This window comes from Salmo salar, chromosome ssa26, assembly GCF_905237065.1.
Source record: "Salmo salar chromosome ssa26, Ssal_v3.1, whole genome shotgun sequence".
Lineage (NCBI taxonomy): Eukaryota > Metazoa > Chordata > Actinopteri > Salmoniformes > Salmonidae > Salmo > Salmo salar.
The window spans coordinates 40,802,088-40,822,087 of NC_059467.1; the positions used below are offsets into that span (position 1 = coordinate 40,802,088).

The 20,000-nt window shown below is 44.5% G+C and overlaps 1 protein-coding gene across 16 annotated transcripts in view; it reads right to left on the reverse strand.

The window, feature by feature from the left end:
• Positions 1–20,000, reverse strand: part of myo9aa (myosin IXAa) — a 202,530-nt gene that overhangs the window by 49,585 nt on the left and 132,945 nt on the right. For 15 of the 16 annotated variants that reach the window (XM_045708257.1, XM_045708250.1, XM_045708254.1 and 12 more), the window contains 5 exons: positions 19,545–19,686; positions 17,997–18,192; positions 15,030–15,149; positions 12,847–12,922; positions 2,327–2,464 (listed from right to left, as the gene is read on the reverse strand). In XM_045708257.1, coding sequence (XP_045564213.1) covers positions 2,327–2,464; positions 12,847–12,922; positions 15,030–15,149; positions 17,997–18,192; positions 19,545–19,686 — 672 coding nt within the window. The remainder of the gene's footprint in view (positions 1–2,326; positions 2,465–12,846; positions 12,923–15,029; positions 15,150–17,996; positions 18,193–19,544; positions 19,687–20,000) is intronic. The other variant, XM_045708251.1, reaches the window with a different exon arrangement.

Below are 20,000 nucleotides of genomic sequence, written 5' to 3' on the forward strand. Positions count from 1 at the left end.
GTAGGGGGTTTGAGACAGAAACAGTCAGTCCTGACAGTAACTTAAGGAGTGGTGTAGGAGGTTTGAGACAGAAACAGTCAGTCCTGACAGTAACTTAAGGAGTGGTGTAGGAGGTTTGAGACAGAAACAGTCAGTCCTGACAGTAACTTAAGGAGTGGTGTAGGAGGTTTGAGACAGAAACAGTCAGTCCTGACAGTAACTTAAGGTGTGGTGTAAGAGGTTTGAGACAGAAACAGTCAGTCCTGACAGTAACTTAAGGAGTGGTGTAGGGGGTTTGAGACAGAAACAGTCAGTCCTGACAGTAACTTAAGGAGTGGTGTAGGGGGTTTGAGACAGAAACAGTCAGTCCTGACAGTAACTTAAGGAGTGGTGTAGGGGTTTGAGACAGAAACAGTCAGTCCTGACAGTAACTTAAGGAGTGGTGTAGGAGGTTTGAGACAGAAACAGTCAGTCCTGACAGTAACTTAAGGAGTGGTGTAGGAGGTTTGAGACAGAAACAGTCAGTTCTGACAGTAACTTAAGGAGTGGTGTAGGAGGTTTGAGACAGAAACAGTCAGTCCTGACAGTAACTTAAGGAGTGGTGTAGGGGGTTTGAGACAGAAACAGTCAGTCCTGACAGTAACTTAAGGAGTGGTGTAGGAGGTTTGAGACAGAAACAGTCAGTCCTGACAGTAACTTAAGGAGTGGTGTAGGGGGTTTGAGACAGAAACAGTCAGTTCTGACAGTAACTTAAGGAGTGGTGTAGGGGGTTTGAGACAGAAACAGTCAGTCCTGACAGTAACTTAAGGAGTGGTGTAGGAGGTTTGAGAGAGAAACAGTCAGTCCTGACAGTAACTTAAGGAGTGGTGTAGGAGGTTTGAGACAGAAACAGTCAGTCCTGACAGTAACTTAAGGAGTGGTGTAGGGGGTTTGAGACAGAAACAGTCAGTCCTGACAGTAACTTAAGGAGTGGTGTAGGAGGTTTGAGACAGAAACAGTCAGTCCTGACAGTAACTTAAGGAGTGGTGTAGGAGGTTTGAGACAGAAACAGTCAGTCCTGACAGTAACTTAAGGAGTGGTGTAGGAGGTTTGAGAGAGAAACAGTCAGTCCTGACAGTAACTTAAGGAGTGGTGTAGGAGGTTTGAGACAGAAACAGTCAGTTCTGACAGTAACTTAAGGAGTGGTGTAGGAGGTTTGAGACAGAAACAGTCAGTCCTGACAGTAACTTAAGGAGTGGTGTAGGGGGTTTGAGACAGAAACAGTCAGTCCTGACAGTAACTTAAGGAGTGGTGTAGGAGGTTTGAGAGAGAAACAGTCAGTCCTGACAGTAACTTAAGGAGTGGTGTAGGAGGTTTGAGACAGAAACAGTCAGTTCTGACAGTAACTTAAGGAGTGGTGTAGGGGGTTTGAGACAGAAACAGTCAGTCCTGACAGTAACTTAAGGAGTGGTGTAGGAGGTTTGAGACAGAAACAGTCAGTTCTGACAGTAACTTAAGGAGTGGTGTAGGAGGTTTGAGACAGAAACAGTCAGTCCTGACAGTAACTTAAGGAGTGGTGTAGGAGGTTTGAGACAGAAACAGTCAGTCCTGACAGTAACTTAAGGAGTGGTGTAGGAGGTTTGAGACAGAAACAGTCAGTCCTGACAGTAACTTAAGGAGTGGTGTAGGAGGTTTGAGACAGAAACAGTCAGTTCTGACAGTAACTTAAGGAGTGGTGTAGGGGGTTTGAGACAGAAACAGTCAGTCCTGACAGTAACTTAAGGAGTGGTGTAGGAGGTTTGAGACAGAAACAGTCAGTCCTGACAGTAACTTAAGGTGTGGTGTAGGAGGTTTGAGACAGAAACAGTCAGTCCTGACAGTAACTTAAGGAGTGGTGTAGGAGGTTTGAGACAGAAACAGTCAGTCCTGACAGTAACTTAAGGAGTGGTGTAGGGGGTTTGAGACAGAAACAGTCAGTCCTGACAGTAACTTAAGGAGTGGTGTAGGAGGTTTGAGACAGAAACAGTCAGTCCTGACAGTAACTTAAGGAGTGGTGTAGGGGGTTTGAGACAGAAACAGTCAGTTCTGACAGTAACTTAAGGAGTGGTGTAGGAGGTTTGAGACAGAAACAGTCAGTCCTGACAGTAACTTAAGGAGTGGTGTAGGAGGTTTGAGACAGAAACAGTCAGTCCTGACAGTAACTTAAGGAGTGGTGTAGGGGGTTTGAGACAGAAACAGTCAGTTCTGACAGTAACTTAAGGAGTGGTGTAGGAGGTTTGAGACAGAAACAGTCAGTCCTGACAGTAACTTAAGGAGTGGTGGTGGTGGGTGGGTGACTGGTGTTAAACTAAGATGTTGAGTCACTCACATGAGGATGCCGTGGGCTCTCTCCAGGAGCTTGCTGCTGGTGGAATTGACAAAAATTCCTCCGTCCTCTTCTGTGTTGGACCCGCTGGATGACAGGCGGCCCTGCCGCCCACCACGCCCATTCCAGCCCACACCATCCCTGGTTAGGAAGTTTCAAATGATCCACAGTTAAAAATATGCCTTGAGAAAATAGAGATTTCATTTTAGCTGGACAACTTGGAAAGAGCTAGGAAAAAGCTTAAATAAGAAAATTATTGACCAACATTGACTGTATTTCATGTCCTGTAGACATATTAAGCACCACTACAAATGGGATATGCTATCCTAGACCTAGGTTCTGCAGTGTAAAGCCTCAGGCCTCAAGGTAAACCCTGGTCATCCTAGCCAAGCACCTGAACAAACAGCACGTTTTCCTATCAACACAGTGGCTCGGGTCGGTTAACGGTCAACCCCTAACACCAAAACCCCTAACACCAAACCCCTTAAGCCCTGAGGGGAGGAGTCAGGAGAGAGAAAGACACTCCTGAGTAACCACTGGTAGAATACTGCATCAGGACTGGGGAGGAGAAGGAGATCCATCATGGATTCCACCCAGCAAGCCATCAGGGCTGGAGAGAAGGATATCCATCATGGATTCTACCCGGCAAGCCATCAGGGCTGGAGAGAAGGAGATCCATCATGGATTCCACCCGGCAAGCCATCAGGGCTGGAGAGAAGGAGATCCATCATGGATTCCACCCAGCAAGCCATCAGGGCTGGAGAGTAGAAGGACATCCATCATGGATTCCACTCAGTAATCCATCCCAGCAGCCAGGGAGGAGAAGGCCATCCATCATGGATTCCACTCAGTAATCCATCCCAGCAGCCAGGGAGGAGAAGGCCATCCATCATGGGTTCCACCCAGTAATCCATCCCAGCAGCCAGGGAGGAGAAGGCCATCCATCATGGCAGTAATGTCATGCTATGGGGTTAACCTGTTGGGTCTAGGGGGCAGCATTTGCACGTCTGGATAAAAAAAATGTACCCGATTTAATCTGGTTACTAATCCTACCCAGTAACTAGAATATGCATATACTTATTATATATGGATAGAAAACACTCTAAAGTTTCCAAAACTGTTTGAATGGTGTCTGTGAGTATAACAGAACTCATTTGGCAGGCAAAACCCTGAGACATTTTCTGACAGGAAGTGGATACCTGATGTGTTGTATTGATTTTAAACCTATCCCATTGAAAAACACAGGGGTTTAGGAATATTTTGGCACTTCCTATTGCTTCCACTAGATGTCACCAGCCTTTACAAAGTGTTTTGAGTCTTCTGGAGGGAGATCTGACCGAACAAGAGCCATGGAACGGTGATGTCCCATTAGACACCTGGCGCGCTACTTCATGTTGGGTACCCTCGTTCCAATACGTTATAAAAGGCTATGCATTCGTCCACCTTGAATATTATTCATGTTCTGGTTAAAAAGGCCCTAATGATTTATGCTATACAACGTTTGACATGTTTGAACGAACGGAAATATATTTTTTCCCCTCGTTCATGACGAGAAGTCCGGCTGGCTTACATCATGTGCTAACGAGACGGAGATTTTTGGACATAAATTATGAGCTTTTTTGAACAAAACTACATTCGTTATGGACCTGTGATACCTGGAAGTGACATCTGATGAAGAGAATCAAAGGTAATGGATTATTTACATAGTATTTTCGATTTTAGATCTCCCCAACATGACGTCTAGTCTGTATCGCAACGCGTATTTTTCTGGGCACAGTGCTCAGATTATTGCAAAGTGTGATTTCCCAGTAAGGTTATTTTTAAATCTGGCAAGTTGATTGCGTTCAAAAGATGTAAATCTATAATTCTTTAAATGACAATATAATATTTTACCAATGTTTTCTAATTTTAATTATTTAATTTGTGACGCTGACTTGACTGCCGGTTATTGGAGGGAAACGATTTCCTCAACATCAATGCCATAGTAAAACGCTGTTTTTGTATATAAATATGAACTTGATAGAACTAAAAATGCATGCATTGTCTAACATAATGTCCTAGGAGTGTCATCTGATGGAGATTGTAAAAGGTTAGTGTATCATTTTAGCTGGTTTTATGGTTTTGGTGACCCTGTCTTTGACTTGACAAAACATTACACACAACTCTTGTAAATGTACTGTCCTAACATACTCTAAATTTATGCTTTCGCCGTAAAACCTTTTTGAAATCGTAAAACGTGGTTAGATTAAGGAGATGTTTATCTTTCAAATGGTGTAACATAGTTGTATTTTTGAAAAATTTGAATTTTGACATTTATTTGGATTCAAATTTGCCGCTCTTGAAATGCACCTGCTGTTGATGGAGTGCACCACAGGTGGCACGCTAGCGTCCCACCCTAGCCCCAAGAGGTTAATTAGGGGTATGGGGCTCTAGGGGGCAGTAATGTCATGCTATGGGGTTAATTAGGGGTATGGGGGCAGTAATGTCATGCTATGGGGTTAATTAGGGGTATGGGGCTCTAGGAGGCAGTAATGTCATGCTATGGGGTTAATTAGGGGTATGGGGCTCTAGGGGGCAGTAATGTCATGCTATGGGGTTAATTAGGGGTATGTGGCTCTAGGGGCAGTAATGTCATGCTATGGGGTTAATTAGGGGGTATGGGGCTCTAGGAGGCAGTAATTGCATGCTATGGGGTTAATTAGGGAGTAGGGGGCTCTAGGGGGCAGTAATGTCATGCGTTGGGGTTAATTAGGGGGTATGGGGGCAGTAATGTCATGCGTTGGGGTTAATTAGGAGGTATGTAGCTCTAAGGGGCAGTAATGTCATGCTATGGGGTTAATTAGGGGGTATGGGGCTCTAGGGGGCAGTAATGTCATGCTATGGGGTTAATTAGGGAGTAGGGGGCTCTAGGGGGCAGTAATGTCATGCGTTGGGGTTAATTAGGGGGTATGTGGCTCTTGCGGGCAGTAATGTCATGCTATGGGGTTAATTAGGGGGTATGGGGCTCTAGGGGGCAGTAATGTCATGCTATGGGGTTAATTAGGGGGTATGGGGGCAGTAATGTCATGCTATGGGGTTAATTAGGGGTATGGGGCTCTAGGAGGCAGTAATGTCATGCTATGGGGTTAATTAGGGGGTATGTAGCTCTACGAGGCAGTAATGTCATGCTATGGGGTTAATTAGGGGTATGTGGCTCTAGGGGGGCAGTAATGTCATGCTATGGGGTTAATTAGGGGTATGTGGCTCTAGGGGGCAGTAATGTCATGCTATGGGGTTAATTAGGGGGTATGTGGCTCTAGGGGGGCAGTAATGTCATGCTATGGGGTTAATTAGGGGTATGGGGCTCTAGGGGGCAGTAATGTCATGCTATGGGGTTAATTAGGGGGTATGTGGCTCTAGGGGGCAGTAATGTCATGCTATGGGGTTAATTAGGGGTATGGGGCTCTAGGGGGCAGTAATGTCATGCTATGGGGTTAATTAGGGGTATGGGGCTCTAGGAGGCAGTAATTGCATGCTATGGGGTTAATTAGGGAGTAGGGGGGCTCTAGGGGGCAGTAATGTCATGCGTTGGGGTTAATTAGGGGGTATGGGGGGCAGTAATGTCATGCGTTGGGGTTAATTAGGAGGTATGTAGCTCTAAGGGGCAGTAATGTCATGCTATGGGGTTAATTAGGGGTATGGGGCTCTAGGGGGCAGTAATGTCATGCTATGGGGTTAATTAGGGGTATGTAGCTCTAGGGGGCAGTAATGTCATGCTATGGGGTTAATTAGGGGGTATGGGGCTCTAGGGGGCAGTAATATCATGCTATGGGGTTAATTAGGGGGTATGGGGCTCTAGGGGGCAGTAATGTCATGCTATGGGGTTAATTAGGGGGTATGGGGCTCTAGGGGCAGTGGAAGGCGTTATGTGAGTCAGTGCACAATCCTTATTCATTATTTTAAAGCTGTGTCAGACTTTTCTCCAACCCATTGCTGAACAACCCTCTTCTGTACTAGGGAGCGTCATTATTAAACAACCCTCCTCTTCTGTACTGGGGAGCGTCATTATTAAACAACCCTCTTCTGTACTGGGGAGAGTCATTATTAAACAACCCTCTTCTGTACTAGGGAGCGTCATTATTAAACAACCCTCCTCTTCTGTACTGGGGAGCGTCATTATTAAACAACCCTCCTCTTCTGTACTGGGGAGCGTCATTATTAAACAACCCTCCTCTTCTGTACTGGGGAGCGTCATTATTAAACAACCCTCCTCTTCGATACTGGGGAGCGTCATTATTAAACAACCCTCTTCTGTACTGGGGAGCGTCATTATTAAACAACCCTCCTCTTCTGTACTGGGGAGCGTCATTATTAAACAACCCTCCTCTTCTGTACTGGGGAGCGTCATTATTAAACAACCCTCCTCTTCTGTACTGGGGAGCGTCATTATTAAACAACCCTCCTCTTCTGTACTGGGGAGCGTCATTATTAAACAACCCTCTTCTGTACTGGGGAGCGTCATTATTAAACAACCCTCTTCTGTACTGGGGAGCGTCATTATTAAACAACCCTCTTCTGTACTGGGGAGCGTCATTATTAAACAACCCTCTTCTGTACTGGGGAGCGTCATTATTAAACAACCCTCCTCTTCTGTACTGGGGAGCGTCATTATTAAACAACCCTCCTCTTCGGTACTGGGGAGCGTCATTATTAAACAACCCTCCTCTTCTGTACTGGGGAGCGTCATTATTAAACAACCCTCCTCTTCTGTACTGGGGAGCGTCATTATTAAACAACCCTCCTCTTCTGTACTGGGGAGCGTCATTATTAAACAACCCTCCTCTTCTGTACTGGGGAGCGTCATTATTAAACAACCCTCCTCTTCTGTACTGGGGAGCGTCATTATTAAACAACCATCCTCTTCTGTACTGGGGAGCGTCATTATTAAACAACCCTCTTCTGTACTGGGGAGCGTCATTATTAAACAACCCTCCTCTTCTGTATTGGGGAGCGTCATTATTAAACAACCCTCTTCTGTACTGGGGAGCGTCATTATTAAACAACCCTCTTCTGTACTGGGGAGCGTCATTATTAAACAACCCTCCTCTTCTGTACTGGGGAGCGTCATTATTAAACAACCCTCCTCTTCTGTACTGGGGAGCGTCATTATTAACCTCTCTAGGGTAGGGGGCAGTATTTGCACGGCCGGATAAAAAACGTACCCGATTTAATCTGGTTATTACTACTGCCCAGAAACTAGAATATGCATATAATTGTTTGATTTGGATAGAAAACACCCTAAAGTTTCTAAAACTGTTTGAATGGTGTCTGTGAGTATAACAGAACACATATGGCAGGCAAAAACCTGAAGATTCCAAACAGGAAGTGCCCTCTCTGACCATTTCTTGGCCTTCTACACTCTCTTTATTGAAAACTGAGGATCTCTGCTGTAACGTGACACTTCCTACGGCTCCCATAGGCTCTCAGAAGGCGGCAGAACGTTGAATGATGACTTTGCAGGCCATGGCTGAAAAACAGTAGCGCATTTGGATAGTGGTCGATCTGAGAACAATGAGACGGGGGCACGCGTGCACGCGAAGAGTCCATTTTAGATTTTCAGTCTTTGAACGAAAACAGGGTTTCCCGGTCGGAATATTATCGCTTTTTTACGAGAAAAATCGCATAAAAATTGATTTTAAACAGCGGTTGACATGCTTCGAAGTACGGTAATGGAATATTTATACATTTTTTGTCACGATACGCGCCGGGCGCGTCACCCTTCGTTACCCTTCGGATAGTGTCTTGAATGCACGAACAAAACAGAGGATATTTGAACATAACCATGGATTATTTTGAACCAAACCAACATTTGTTATTGAAGTAGAAGTCCTGGGAGTGCATTCTGACGAAGAACAGCAAAGGTAATAACATTTTTCTTATAGTAAATCTGAGTTTGGTGAGTGCCAAACTTGGTGGGTGTCAAAATAGCTAGCCCGTGATGGCGAGCTATCTACTCAGAATATTGCAAAAATATACTTTTGCCGAAAAGCTATTTTAAAATCGGACATAGCGATTGCATAAAGGAGTTCTGTATCTATAATTCTTAAAATAATTGTTATGTTTTTTGTGAACGTTTATCGTGAGTAATTTAGTAAATTCACCGGAAGTTTGCGGTGGGTATGCTAGTTCTGAACGTCACATGCTAATGTAAAAAGCTGGTTTTTGATATAAATATGAACTTGATTGAACGAAACATGCATGTATTGTATAACATAATGTCCTAGGAGTGTCATCTGATGAAGATCATCAAAAGGTTAGTGCTGCATTTAGCTGTGGTTTGGGTTTATGTGACATTATATGCTAGCTTGAAAAATGGGTGTCTGATTATTTCTGGCTGGGTACTCTGCTGACATAATCTAATGTTTTGCTTTCGTTGTAAAGCCTTTTTGAAATTGGACAGTGGGGTTAGATTAACGAGAGTCTTGTCTTTAAAATGGTGTAAAATAGTCATATGTTTGAGAAATTGAAGTAATAGCATTTCTAAGGTATTTGAATATCGCGCCACGGGATTCCACTGGCTGTTGAGTAGGTGGGACGATTTCGTCCCACATACCCTAGAGAGGTTAAACAACCCTCCTCTTCTGTACTGGGGAGCGTCATTATTAAACAACCCTCCTCTTCTGTACTGGGGAGCGTCATTATTAAACAACCCTCCTCTTCTGTACTGGGGAGCGTCATTATTAACCTGTTAGGGCTAGTGGGCAGTATTTGCACGGCTGGATAAAAAAATGTACCCGATTTAATCTGGTTACTAATCCTACCCAGTAACTAGAATATGCATATACTTATTATATATGGATAGAAAACACCCTAAAGTTTCTAAAACTGTTTGAATGGTGTCTGTGAGTATAACAGAACTCATTTGGCAGGCAAAACCCTGAGACATTTTCTGACAGGAAGTGGATACCTGGTGTGTTGTATTACCTTTAAACCTATGCCATTGAAAAACACAGGGGCTGAGGAATATTTTGGCACTTCCTATTGCTTCCACTAGATGTCACCAGCCTTTACAAAGTGTTTTGAGTCTTCTGGAGGGAGATCTGACCGAACAAGAGCCATGGAACGATGATGGCCCATTAGACACCTGGCGCGCGAGTTCATGTTGGGTACCCTCGTTCCAATACGTTATAAAAGAGAATGCATTCGTCCACCTTGAATATTATTCATGTTCTGGTTAAAAAAGGCCCTAATGATTTATGCTATACAACGTTTGACATGTTTGAACGAACGTAAATATATTTTTTCCCCTCGTTCATGAAGTGAAGTCCGGCGGGCTTAGATCATGTGCTAACAAGACGGAGATTTTTGGACATAAATGATGAGCTTTTTTGAACAAAACTACATTCGTTATGGACCTGTGATACCTGGAAGTGACATCTGATGAAGAGAATCAAAGGTAATGGATTATTTACATAGTATTTTCGATTTTAGATTTCCCCAACATGACGGCTAGTCTGTATCGCAACGCGCATTTTTCTGGGCGCAGTGCTCAGATTATTGCAAAGTGTGATTTCCCAGTAAGGTTATTTTTAAATCTGGCAAGTTGATTGCGTTCAAGAGATGTAAATCTATAATTCTTTAAATGACAATATAATATTTTACCAATGTTTTCTAATTTTAATTATTTAATTTGTGGTGCTGACTTGACTGCCGGTTATTGGAGGGAAACGATTTCCTCAACATCAATGCCATAGTAAAATGCTGTTTTTGGATACAAATATGAACTTGATAGAACTAAAAATGCATGCATTGTCTAACATAATGTCCTAGGAGTGTCATCTGATGGAGATTGTAAAAGGTTAGTGCATCATTTTAGCTGGTTTTATGGTTTTGGTGACCCTGTCTTTGAATTGACAAAACATTACACACAACTCTTGTAAATGTACTGTCCTAACATACTCTAAATTTATGCTTTCGCCGTAAAACCTTTTTGAAATCGTAAAACATGGTTAGATTAAGGAGATGTTTATCTTTCAAAGGGTGTAAAATAGTTGTATGTTTGAAAAATTCGAATTTTGACATTTATTTGGATTCAAATTTGCCGCTCTTGAAATGCACCTGCTGTTGATGGAGTGCACCACGGGTGGGACGCTTGCGTCCCACCTAGCCCATAGAGGTTAAACAACCCTCCTCTTCTGTACTGGGGAGCGTCATTATTAAACAACCCTCCTCTTCTGTACTGGGGAGCGTCATTATTAACCTCTCTAGGGTAGGGGGCAGTATTTGCACGGCCGGATAAAAAACGTACCCGATTTAATCTGGTTATTACTACTGCCCAGAAACTAGAATATGCATATAATTGTTTGATTTGGATAGAAAACACCCTAAAGTTTCTAAAACTGTTTGAATGGTGTCTGTGAGTATAACAGAACTCATATGGCAGGCAAAAACCTGAAGATTCCAAACAGGAAGTGCCCTCTGACCATTTCTTGGCCTTCTACACTCTCTTTATTGAAAACTGAGGATCTCTGCTGTAACGTGACACTTCCTACGGCTCCCATAGGCTCTCAGAAGGCGGCAGAACGTTGAATGATGACTTTGCAGGCCATGGCTGAAAAACAGTAGCGCATTTGGATAGTGGTCGATCTGGGAACAATGAGACGGGGGCGTGCGTGCACGTGAAGAGTCCATTTTAGATTTTCAGTCTTTGAACGAAAACAGGGTTTCCCGGTCGGAATATTATCGCTTTTTTACGAGAAAAATCGCATAAAAATTGATTTTAAACAGCGGTTGACATGCTTCGAAGTACGGTAATGGAATATTTATACATTTTTTGTCACGATACGCGCCGGGCGCGTCACCCTTCGTTACCCTTCGGATAGTGTCTTGAATGCACGAACAAAACAGAGGATATTTGAACATAACCATGGATTATTTTGAACCAAACCAACATTTGTTATTGAAGTAGAAGTCCTGGGAGTGCATTCTGACGAAGAACAGCAAAGGTAATAACATTTTTCTTATAATAAATCTGAGTTTGGTGAGTGCCAAACTTGGTGGGTGTCAAAATAGCTAGCCCGTGATGGCGAGCTATCTACTCAGAATATTGCAAAAATGTACTTTTGCCGAAAAGCTATTTTAAAATCGGACATAGCGATTGCATAAAGGAGTTCTGTATCTATAATTCTTAAAATAATTGTTATGTTTTTTGTGAACGTTTATCGTGAGTAATTTAGTAAATTCACCGGAAGTTTGCGGTGGGTATGCTAGTTCTGAACGTCACATGCTAATGTAAAAAGCTGTTTTTTGATATAAATATGAACTTGATTGAACAAAACATGCATGTATTGTATAACATAATGTCCTAGGTGTGTCATCTGATGAAGATCATCAAAAGGTTAGTGCTGCATTTAGCTGTGGTTTGGGTTTATGTGACATTATATGCTAGCTTGAAAAATGGGTGTCTGATTATTTCTGGCTGGGTACTCTGCTGACATAATCTAATGTTTTGCTTTCGTTGTAAAGCCTTTTTGAAATCGGACAGTGGGGTTAGATTAATGAGAGTCTTGTCTTTAAAATGGTGTAAAATAGTCATATGTTTGAGAAATTGAAGTAATAGCATTTCTAAGGTATTTGAATATCGCGCCACGGGATTCCACTGGCTGTTGAGTAGGTGGGACGATTTCGTCCCACATACCCTAGAGAGGTTAAACAACCCTCCTCTTCTGTACTGGGGAGCGTCATTATTAAACAACCCTCCTCTTCTGTACTGGGGAGCGTCATTATTAAACAACCCTCCTCTTCTGTACTGGGGAGCGTCATTATTAAACAACCCTCCTCTTCTGTACTGGGGAGCGTCATTATTAAACAACCCTCCTCTTCTGTACTGGGGAGCGTCATTATTAAACAACCCTCCTCTTCTGTACTGGGGAGCGTCATTATTAAACAACCCTCCTCTTCTGTACTGGGGAGCGTCATTATTAAACAACCCTCCTCTTCTGTACTAGGGAGCGTCATTATTAAACAACCCTCCTCTTCTGTACTGGGGAGCGTCATTATTAAACAACCCTCCTCTTCTGTACTGGGGAGCGTCATTATTAAACAACCCTCCTCTTCTGTACTGGGGAGCGTCATTATTAAACAACCCTCCTCTTCTGTACTGGGGAGCGTCATTATTAAACAACCCTCCTCTTCTGTACTGGGGAGCGTCATTATTAAACAACCCTCCTCTTCTGTACTGGGGAGCGTCATTGCCCTGGACACTCTGGAGTGTAGATAATCTCTGGAGTGTGTTCAGCAATGACGCTCCTTAGTACAGAATCATCTACATTTGACATTTTAGTAATTTAGCAAACACTCTTATCCAGAGCGACTTACAGGAGTAATTATGGTTAAGTGCCTTGCTCAAGGGCATATCTACAGATTTTTCACCTAGTCAGCTCGGGGATTCAAACCAGCAATTTTTTGGTTACTGGTCCAATGCTGTTAACCGCTAGGCGACAACATATCTCAGCATACACTGTACAGTACACAGGTGGTCTTACCGTGGAGATTTCTCGTTGAGCGTGTTGCTGCCCTGCAGGTCCGACAGCGGTGTTCGTAGACTCTTCCTGACCACACCTGAGCCGGGAGAGACAGGGAAGGAGGAGAACACAACAAGGTGAGAGGACACGCAAAGATGGACCAGGCCAAACCCAGACCAATGTTAGACCCCAGGACAGTACCAATTCTAACTCAGTGGACAGAACTGGGCTGTTTCTGGTTGTAATGATGTCATAATGACAGTTCCATGTATCCAAATGTCTGATTTAAATCGGGTTATATGGTGCTAAAAATAATGGAGGTTAACAGTGAGTTTGTCTGCTGTTAGCGTGGTTGTGAGAATTATGGAAGTCTGGAAGATCCATTTTGGAAGCGTTACTCAGTTTAGTTTGGACTAATGATTAACAAGGGTTTTAGTTCACTGTATGGACACTGTTAAAGACAGTTATTGGAAACATGCCTTTTATAATTGGGAAGGTCCAACACTAAGAACCACAATTCTAACTCCCCAGAAACCAAATATTTATATAAACCCATGACTCATGAATCATCCTGATATTCCAAGAAACATCTCTTTTCTCGGAAGATGGTATTCTATGAAGAATTTGATGATGATATACATGAAGATCGAGAGGAGAATCTATAACTTTGTGGTCAAATATCCAAATATGCAAAATATAATTGAGCTGAATTTTTGCATTTAAAAAGAACAATGGGTGCTTCTGGATCATGTTTAAAGGAACCATTGTAGAGCTGAAGCACCTATTTGAGTGAGATATTGTTGGCCTCCAATTGGAGAAAACAAACCGGTTTTGTCAGGAAAGCATTTTTCAATAACTGTGACGGTTGTGTTTTTGGCAGCTGTGAGGTTTCCCTCAATCTGATTGGCTTATGACAGCTGGCAGAGGAGATGATGTAATCCATACACCAACATTCCATCTTCAAGTCGTGAAACCTCTGCCAATCACACACAGTGAGAGAAAACAGAGCATCTAGAAAGCATCCCATCACTGAGAAAGTGATTTGAAGTGAACTACATTCTAGCAACTAATTTCAGACTGGTTCAAGGCTGTATGCTATATGGTGTTCAGTATCATCAGTAAGTTCTGCTATATCCGGCGCTGTTGAAGGGTAACAAGAGAAGAAAAAACAGTTGGCTACAAGCTCTTAAAAACTGTGCTTGGTGTGGACTTGGCGTTGAAAAACCTTGTGTGTTTTTCTAGAACACTTGAAGATGGATATTATTGGTTTGTGTGTGAATAGGTTAGTTAGATTTACATGAGGGCGAGATGGAGGGACGGGTGGAAACCCCTCCAAACCAACCCCCATCCCTTACATGGAAACCATACCCGTCCAGATCGTCCCCTAGACCCTACCTGTGGGCACTTCAAGTAGATCTGAGATGATTGGAATATGGTAATAGGATAAGCATAAACAAACAATATGGTAATAGCACAACCATGCCCTCTGATAGGCTAGATGTTCTCTATATTTCAGTTGTGGGGGGTGCAGACTAGTGACATGGTGGACCAGTGAGATGAGCCCTGATCTACGCCCCCCTGCCCCTGAGCAGGTACCAGGTCAGGGTAACAGGCCAGGGCCACCAGGGCAACATGGTGACAACACTGCATGTGTCTGTGATGGTGGTGGTGATGGTGGAGACTAGTGGTGTTACTGTGTCTTACCCCAGACCACAGCGTGGATTAAACAGGAGGTTAGAGTGCCTGTCACCATGCTAACAGGACCGTTCAGTGCTGGGTCGCCCCACAATCACAGAGTTAGTGAGAAGGTGGAAGGGGGGGACTAGCATAGGCTCATACTAGATCACATGCAAGACTGGCTGTTAAGACACATACAGGTGCATGCAGAGATTGGGGGAGGGGGAGAGGAGACCAACAAGCATCTAATTTAATGGAAGGATGAATAGAAACATTATAGGTTCACCTACTAAATATCTAGACCGTACAGGTAGATGGCAAATGCTGTGGAACTAAACTACTGATTTTAATGAAGAGTAAACAAGAGATCTTGGGGTTTTAAATTAGTTCCCCCTCACAAAAATGATATCTAAAGAACGCTATAATTCAACTGGTCTGATGCTGTTGGTCTACTTCACCCCTACGGTTACCCCTCACAGTTGCATGAAAGTGAGGAGAGAGAGGTATTGTGGGAAATGCAGTCTTACTGTACTTCTCCTCTTTGCACCTCTGCAGGATCTCTAAACTTCTCTGATGCACAGGGTGATGCAGAAAGCTAAAACTATCCACACTGCACAAAACTGCACAGGGAGCAGCGGCATCATGCCCTTGGGAAGCAAAAAAAAAGAGAAGGAAACAAAAAGAAAGAAAAAAAGAAAGAGAAAAGACAGATTAGACAGCAGGAAGAATGAAGAGCAGCAGACTAGGAGAGATACCTGCCAGACGTTCAGGAGACAGGATATACACCCCATTCAAACTGCAGTTGGGGGAGGGGGTGGGATGCGTTGTGGTTCTAGGAGGGTGAGTTTGACGGTGACAGAGTTAACCTGCAGGCTATTTCCCCTCCTTCACAAGCCGTCAGCTTTAGGAGATCATGATGTCATCAGTGATCCATTTTAAAATTCAAAACTCCATGTCCCCTTTGACAGTGTTACATTTACATTTGGTGTGAGCACATCTCTGAATGAGTAATCAAGAATTTGAACATTGAGTCAGGTTTTTGACACACATTTCCGCCAATTGGTATGGGGCCCCAGCAGTTGGTATTGACGCTCACACATAAGGAAATGAATCAATGTCTTTACTGCTTTGTCAGCATGGAAGTTACACTATGTCAAAGTGTATTTAAGAATCAAAAAGGCTATAGTTGGTTATCTAGGAGTGTACAGTTCATATGGCTGAATCAGAATGTCAATGTGTCTATGTTCAGTGCAGGCAGACAAGAGGTAGCAGCACTGTAGACTAAAGGATTGAGGGACAGAAGGCACCACTGTAGACTAAAGGGTTGAGGGACAGAAGGCACCGCTGTAGACTAAAGGGTTGACGGACAGAAGGCACCGCTGTAGACTAAAGGGTTGAGGGACAGAAGGCACCGCTGTAGACTAAAGGGTTGAGGGACAGAAGGCACCGCTGTAGACTAAAGGGTTGACGGACAGAAGGCACCGCTGTAGACTAAAGGGTTGAGGGACAGAAGGCACCGCTGTAGACTAAAGGGTTGACGGACAGAAGGCACCGCTGTAGACTAAAGGGTTGAGGGACAGAAGGCACCGCTGTAGACTAAAGGGTTGAGGGACAGAAGGCACCGCTGTAGACTAAAGGATTGACGGACAGAAGGCACCGCTGTAGACTAAAGGATTGACGGACAGAAGGCACCGCTGTAGACTAAAGGATTGACGGACAGAAGGCACCGCTGTAGACTAAAGGATTGACGGACAGAAGGCACCGCTGTAGACTAAAGGGTTGAGGGACAGAAGGCACCGCTGTAGACTAAAGGGTTGAGGGACAGAAGGCACCGCTGTAGACTAAAGGGTTGACGGACAGAAGGCACCGCTGTAGACTAAAGGGTTGAGGGACAGAAGGCACCGCTGTAGACTAAAGGGTTGAGGGACAGAAGGCACCGCTGTAGACTAAAGGGTTGACGGACAGAAGGCACCGCTGTAGACTAAAGGGTTGACGGACAGAAGGCACCGCTGTAGACTAAAGGGTTGAGGGACAGAAGGCACCGCTGTAGACTAAAGGGTTGAGGGACAGAAGGCACCGCTGTAGACTAAAGGATTGACGGACAGAAGGCACCGCTGTAGACTAAAGGATTGACGGACAGAAGGCACCGCTGTAGACTAAAGGATTGACGGACAGAAGGCACCGCTGTAGACTAAAGGGTTGACGGACAGAAGGCACCGCTGTAGACTAAAGGGTTGACGGACAGAAGACAGTCATATAGAGCAGAAGCTAACAGAGCTAGCTATTGAATGCAGGACAGTACTACCAGCACTAGGCACACGCACTACACTATACAAACAGAGGAGGGTATAGGACACAGCCTGTGCCCTGGCTGCACTGCGGTCTGCGCACACACACACACCTCATAATTTACAGCTACATAACTTCTGTATGCCTTATGACTGGTGTACTTGAATTAAAGGGGCATTTTAAAATGTTTCAACTTCATCATCTACAGCACCATGTGTGAAAATGATGCGTTTCTATGTTTTTGTAGTAAATAATATAGAATATATTTTTTTCTCCAATGACATCATTGGTGTGCATCATGATTTTAACCAATTTTAAGTAAGCATTGCGTTCTAAGTGCTTACTAATTGTCTACTAAGGCTTGATTAAAAATAACAAACCAATTAGTAGGCAATGCCTACTCATAATTGGTTAAAATCTGATGATGCACAGCAATGATGATGTCATTGGAAACACTCATCTCCCTCAAAAAACATTTCTTTAAGAGGAGGGGAAACATGCAATTTTCACATATGTTGATGTTTGGGTAGTGCTGGAGAGGATGAATATGAAGTAAAAAATATATAAATGTCCCTTTAAAAGGAGCCTAACGGGGGAAAAAGGACCCAGGAGCCTAACGGGGGAAAAGGACCCAGGAGCCTAACGGGGGAAAAGGACCCAGGAGCCTAACGGGGGAAAAAGGACCCAGGAGCCTAACGGGGAAAAAGGACCCAGGAGCCTAACGGGGGAAAAAAGGACCCAGGAGCCTAACGGGGAAAAAAGGACCCAGGAGCCTAACGGGGAAAAAGGACCCAGGAGCCTAACGGGGAAAAGGACCCAGGAGCCTAACGGGGAAAAAGGACCCAGGAGCCTAACGGGGGAAAAAGGACCCAGGAGCCTAACGGGGAAAAGGACCCAGGAGCCTAACGGGGAAAAGGACCCAGGAGCCTAACGGGGGAAAAATGACCCAGGAGCCTAACGGGGGAAAATGACCCAGGAGCCTAACGGGGGAAAAAGGACCCAGGAGCCTAACGGGGGAAAAAGGACCCAGGAGCCTAACGGGGGAAAAAGGACCCAGGAGCCTAACGGGGGAAAAAGGACCCAGGAGCCTAACGGGGGAAAAAGGACCCAGGAGCCTAAAGGGGGAAAAGGACCCAGGAGCCTAACGGGGGAAAAGGACCCAGGAGCCTAACGGGGGAAAAGGACTCAGTGTGCAGCACACTCACCAGTCTTCCTGTGTACGTGTCTCTTCCCAGACTCCCTGAAGGCCACCATGGCTCTGAAAAAGGCTCTGAGGACGGCCCAGCGGAAGGTGGCTGGGGGGTCAATGCCCATCAGGCCACAGATGAAGGCGTTTTTGCTGCTCTTCAGTAGGGCCACGATGTCAGGACGCATATGGTCTGTATTCTTCTCCCGGAAGTCCTGTGTGGGGATACATGAATGTGATAGAGACAGAGATAAAAAAAAGGAGTGTGCGTGAGAGTGAGAGAGAGAACAAGGGAGAGAGTGTACGTGTGAGAGAGAGGAGAGAGAGAGACAGATAAAAAAAGAATGTGCGTGAGAGTGAAAGAGAGGGAGAACAAGGGAGAGAGTGTACGTGTGAGAGAGAGGAGAGAGAGAGAGACAGATAAAAAAGAGTGCGTGAGAGCGAGAGAAAGAGAGAGGGAGAACAAGGGAGAGAGTGCACGTGTGAGAGAGAGGAGAGAGGGAGACAGATAAAAAAGAGAGTGCGTGAGAGCGAGAGAAAGAGAGAGGGAGAACAAGGGAGAGAGTGTGCGTGTGAGAGAAAGAGCGAGAGAGAGAAAGAAGAGCTAAGCATTGCACTCAGTTCACCCTCAGTTTAACGTACACATAAGCTCAGCTTAGCTTCAATACATCTTTCAGCTTTTAATTTCCTCTCTAGTGAGACTTTCATTGGAACAGGTAGGCAGCTTCTTGTATGGTATGGCAGAACTCCTGAGGTTTCCAAAACCATGTCACTAAAGAAGCCGTGTCATAGAGGATGGACTCAGTTTGAACTGGATTGCAACACCACTAATTAAAACCTTTCTTAATGCTCCTCTCCGCAGGGTAATTATATTGATTGATGCCTCATATATTGCCAATGTGGTTCCAACCAAGCTATGAAAAATTACTTGGACTCCGTTCTATCCAAACACAACAATAGTAAATCCCATGGAAATGAACAGGTTGAATGAGTGCAAGAGAGAATGAAGCGTTTGTTGTTCGCAGGAGACGACATAGAAACAAGTTTAGTGAAACACGACTGCCCAGACATGCACAATGTGGGACATATTACTGGTTGCCAAGTCTGAGGTCTGGGTTATAGGACTCTGCAGCAGGGAACTGGGCCAAGAGAGTGATTAACAAATCATCCTGTACAGGTATGTGTAAGTCGTCACAGCCCATTACTGTGTGTGTGTGTGTGTGTGTGTGTGTGTGTGTGTGTGTGTGTGTGTGTGTGGCCTGTCAGCTACAGCATACTGTATGACCAAATGCATGAAACATCTTGCCTGACTAGAACTACAACCCCCCCAATAAAAGAAACTACCAGTGAGATATGAGGTGACCCCTATAACCTTAACACCACCGTGCTAACCTGAACCATGCTGGCTCGATGTTCTCTTTTCACATGGTCCTTTCCAGGAGTATTCCTGCCAGAGTAAACAGTAGTTTGTCCTACAGACATTTCCATTCCACTCTATGGAATGATTTAAGCTAGGACGCTATGACACACATGAAGCTCTTGTTGACTCAGACAATCAGACACTGACCTTGACCCCGTATTTGACCTTGCCGGCGTAGTGACGGATGATGAAGGCGGGCTCCATGACTGCAGGGAACTCAATGTAGCCATTGCCCTCATGCTGCCGCTTGAACTTGTCCAGCAGAGTCTGGTTAGAGGCCTGGGGGAAGCTGGGACAAGGATGGCAGGGGGGGTTGGTGTCATCATAATGCATACACGAGCAGAAACACAGAGACACGAGCAGAAACACAGAGACACGAGCAGAAACACGAGCAGAAACACAGAGACACGAGCAGAAACACAGAGACACGAGCAGAAACACGAGCAGAAACACGAGCAGAAACACAGAGACACGAGCAGAAACACAGAGACACGAGCAGAAACACAGAGACACGAGCAGAAACACAGAGACACGAGCAGAAACACAGAGACGAGCAGAAACACAGAGACACGAGCAGAAACACAGAGACACGAGCAGAAACAC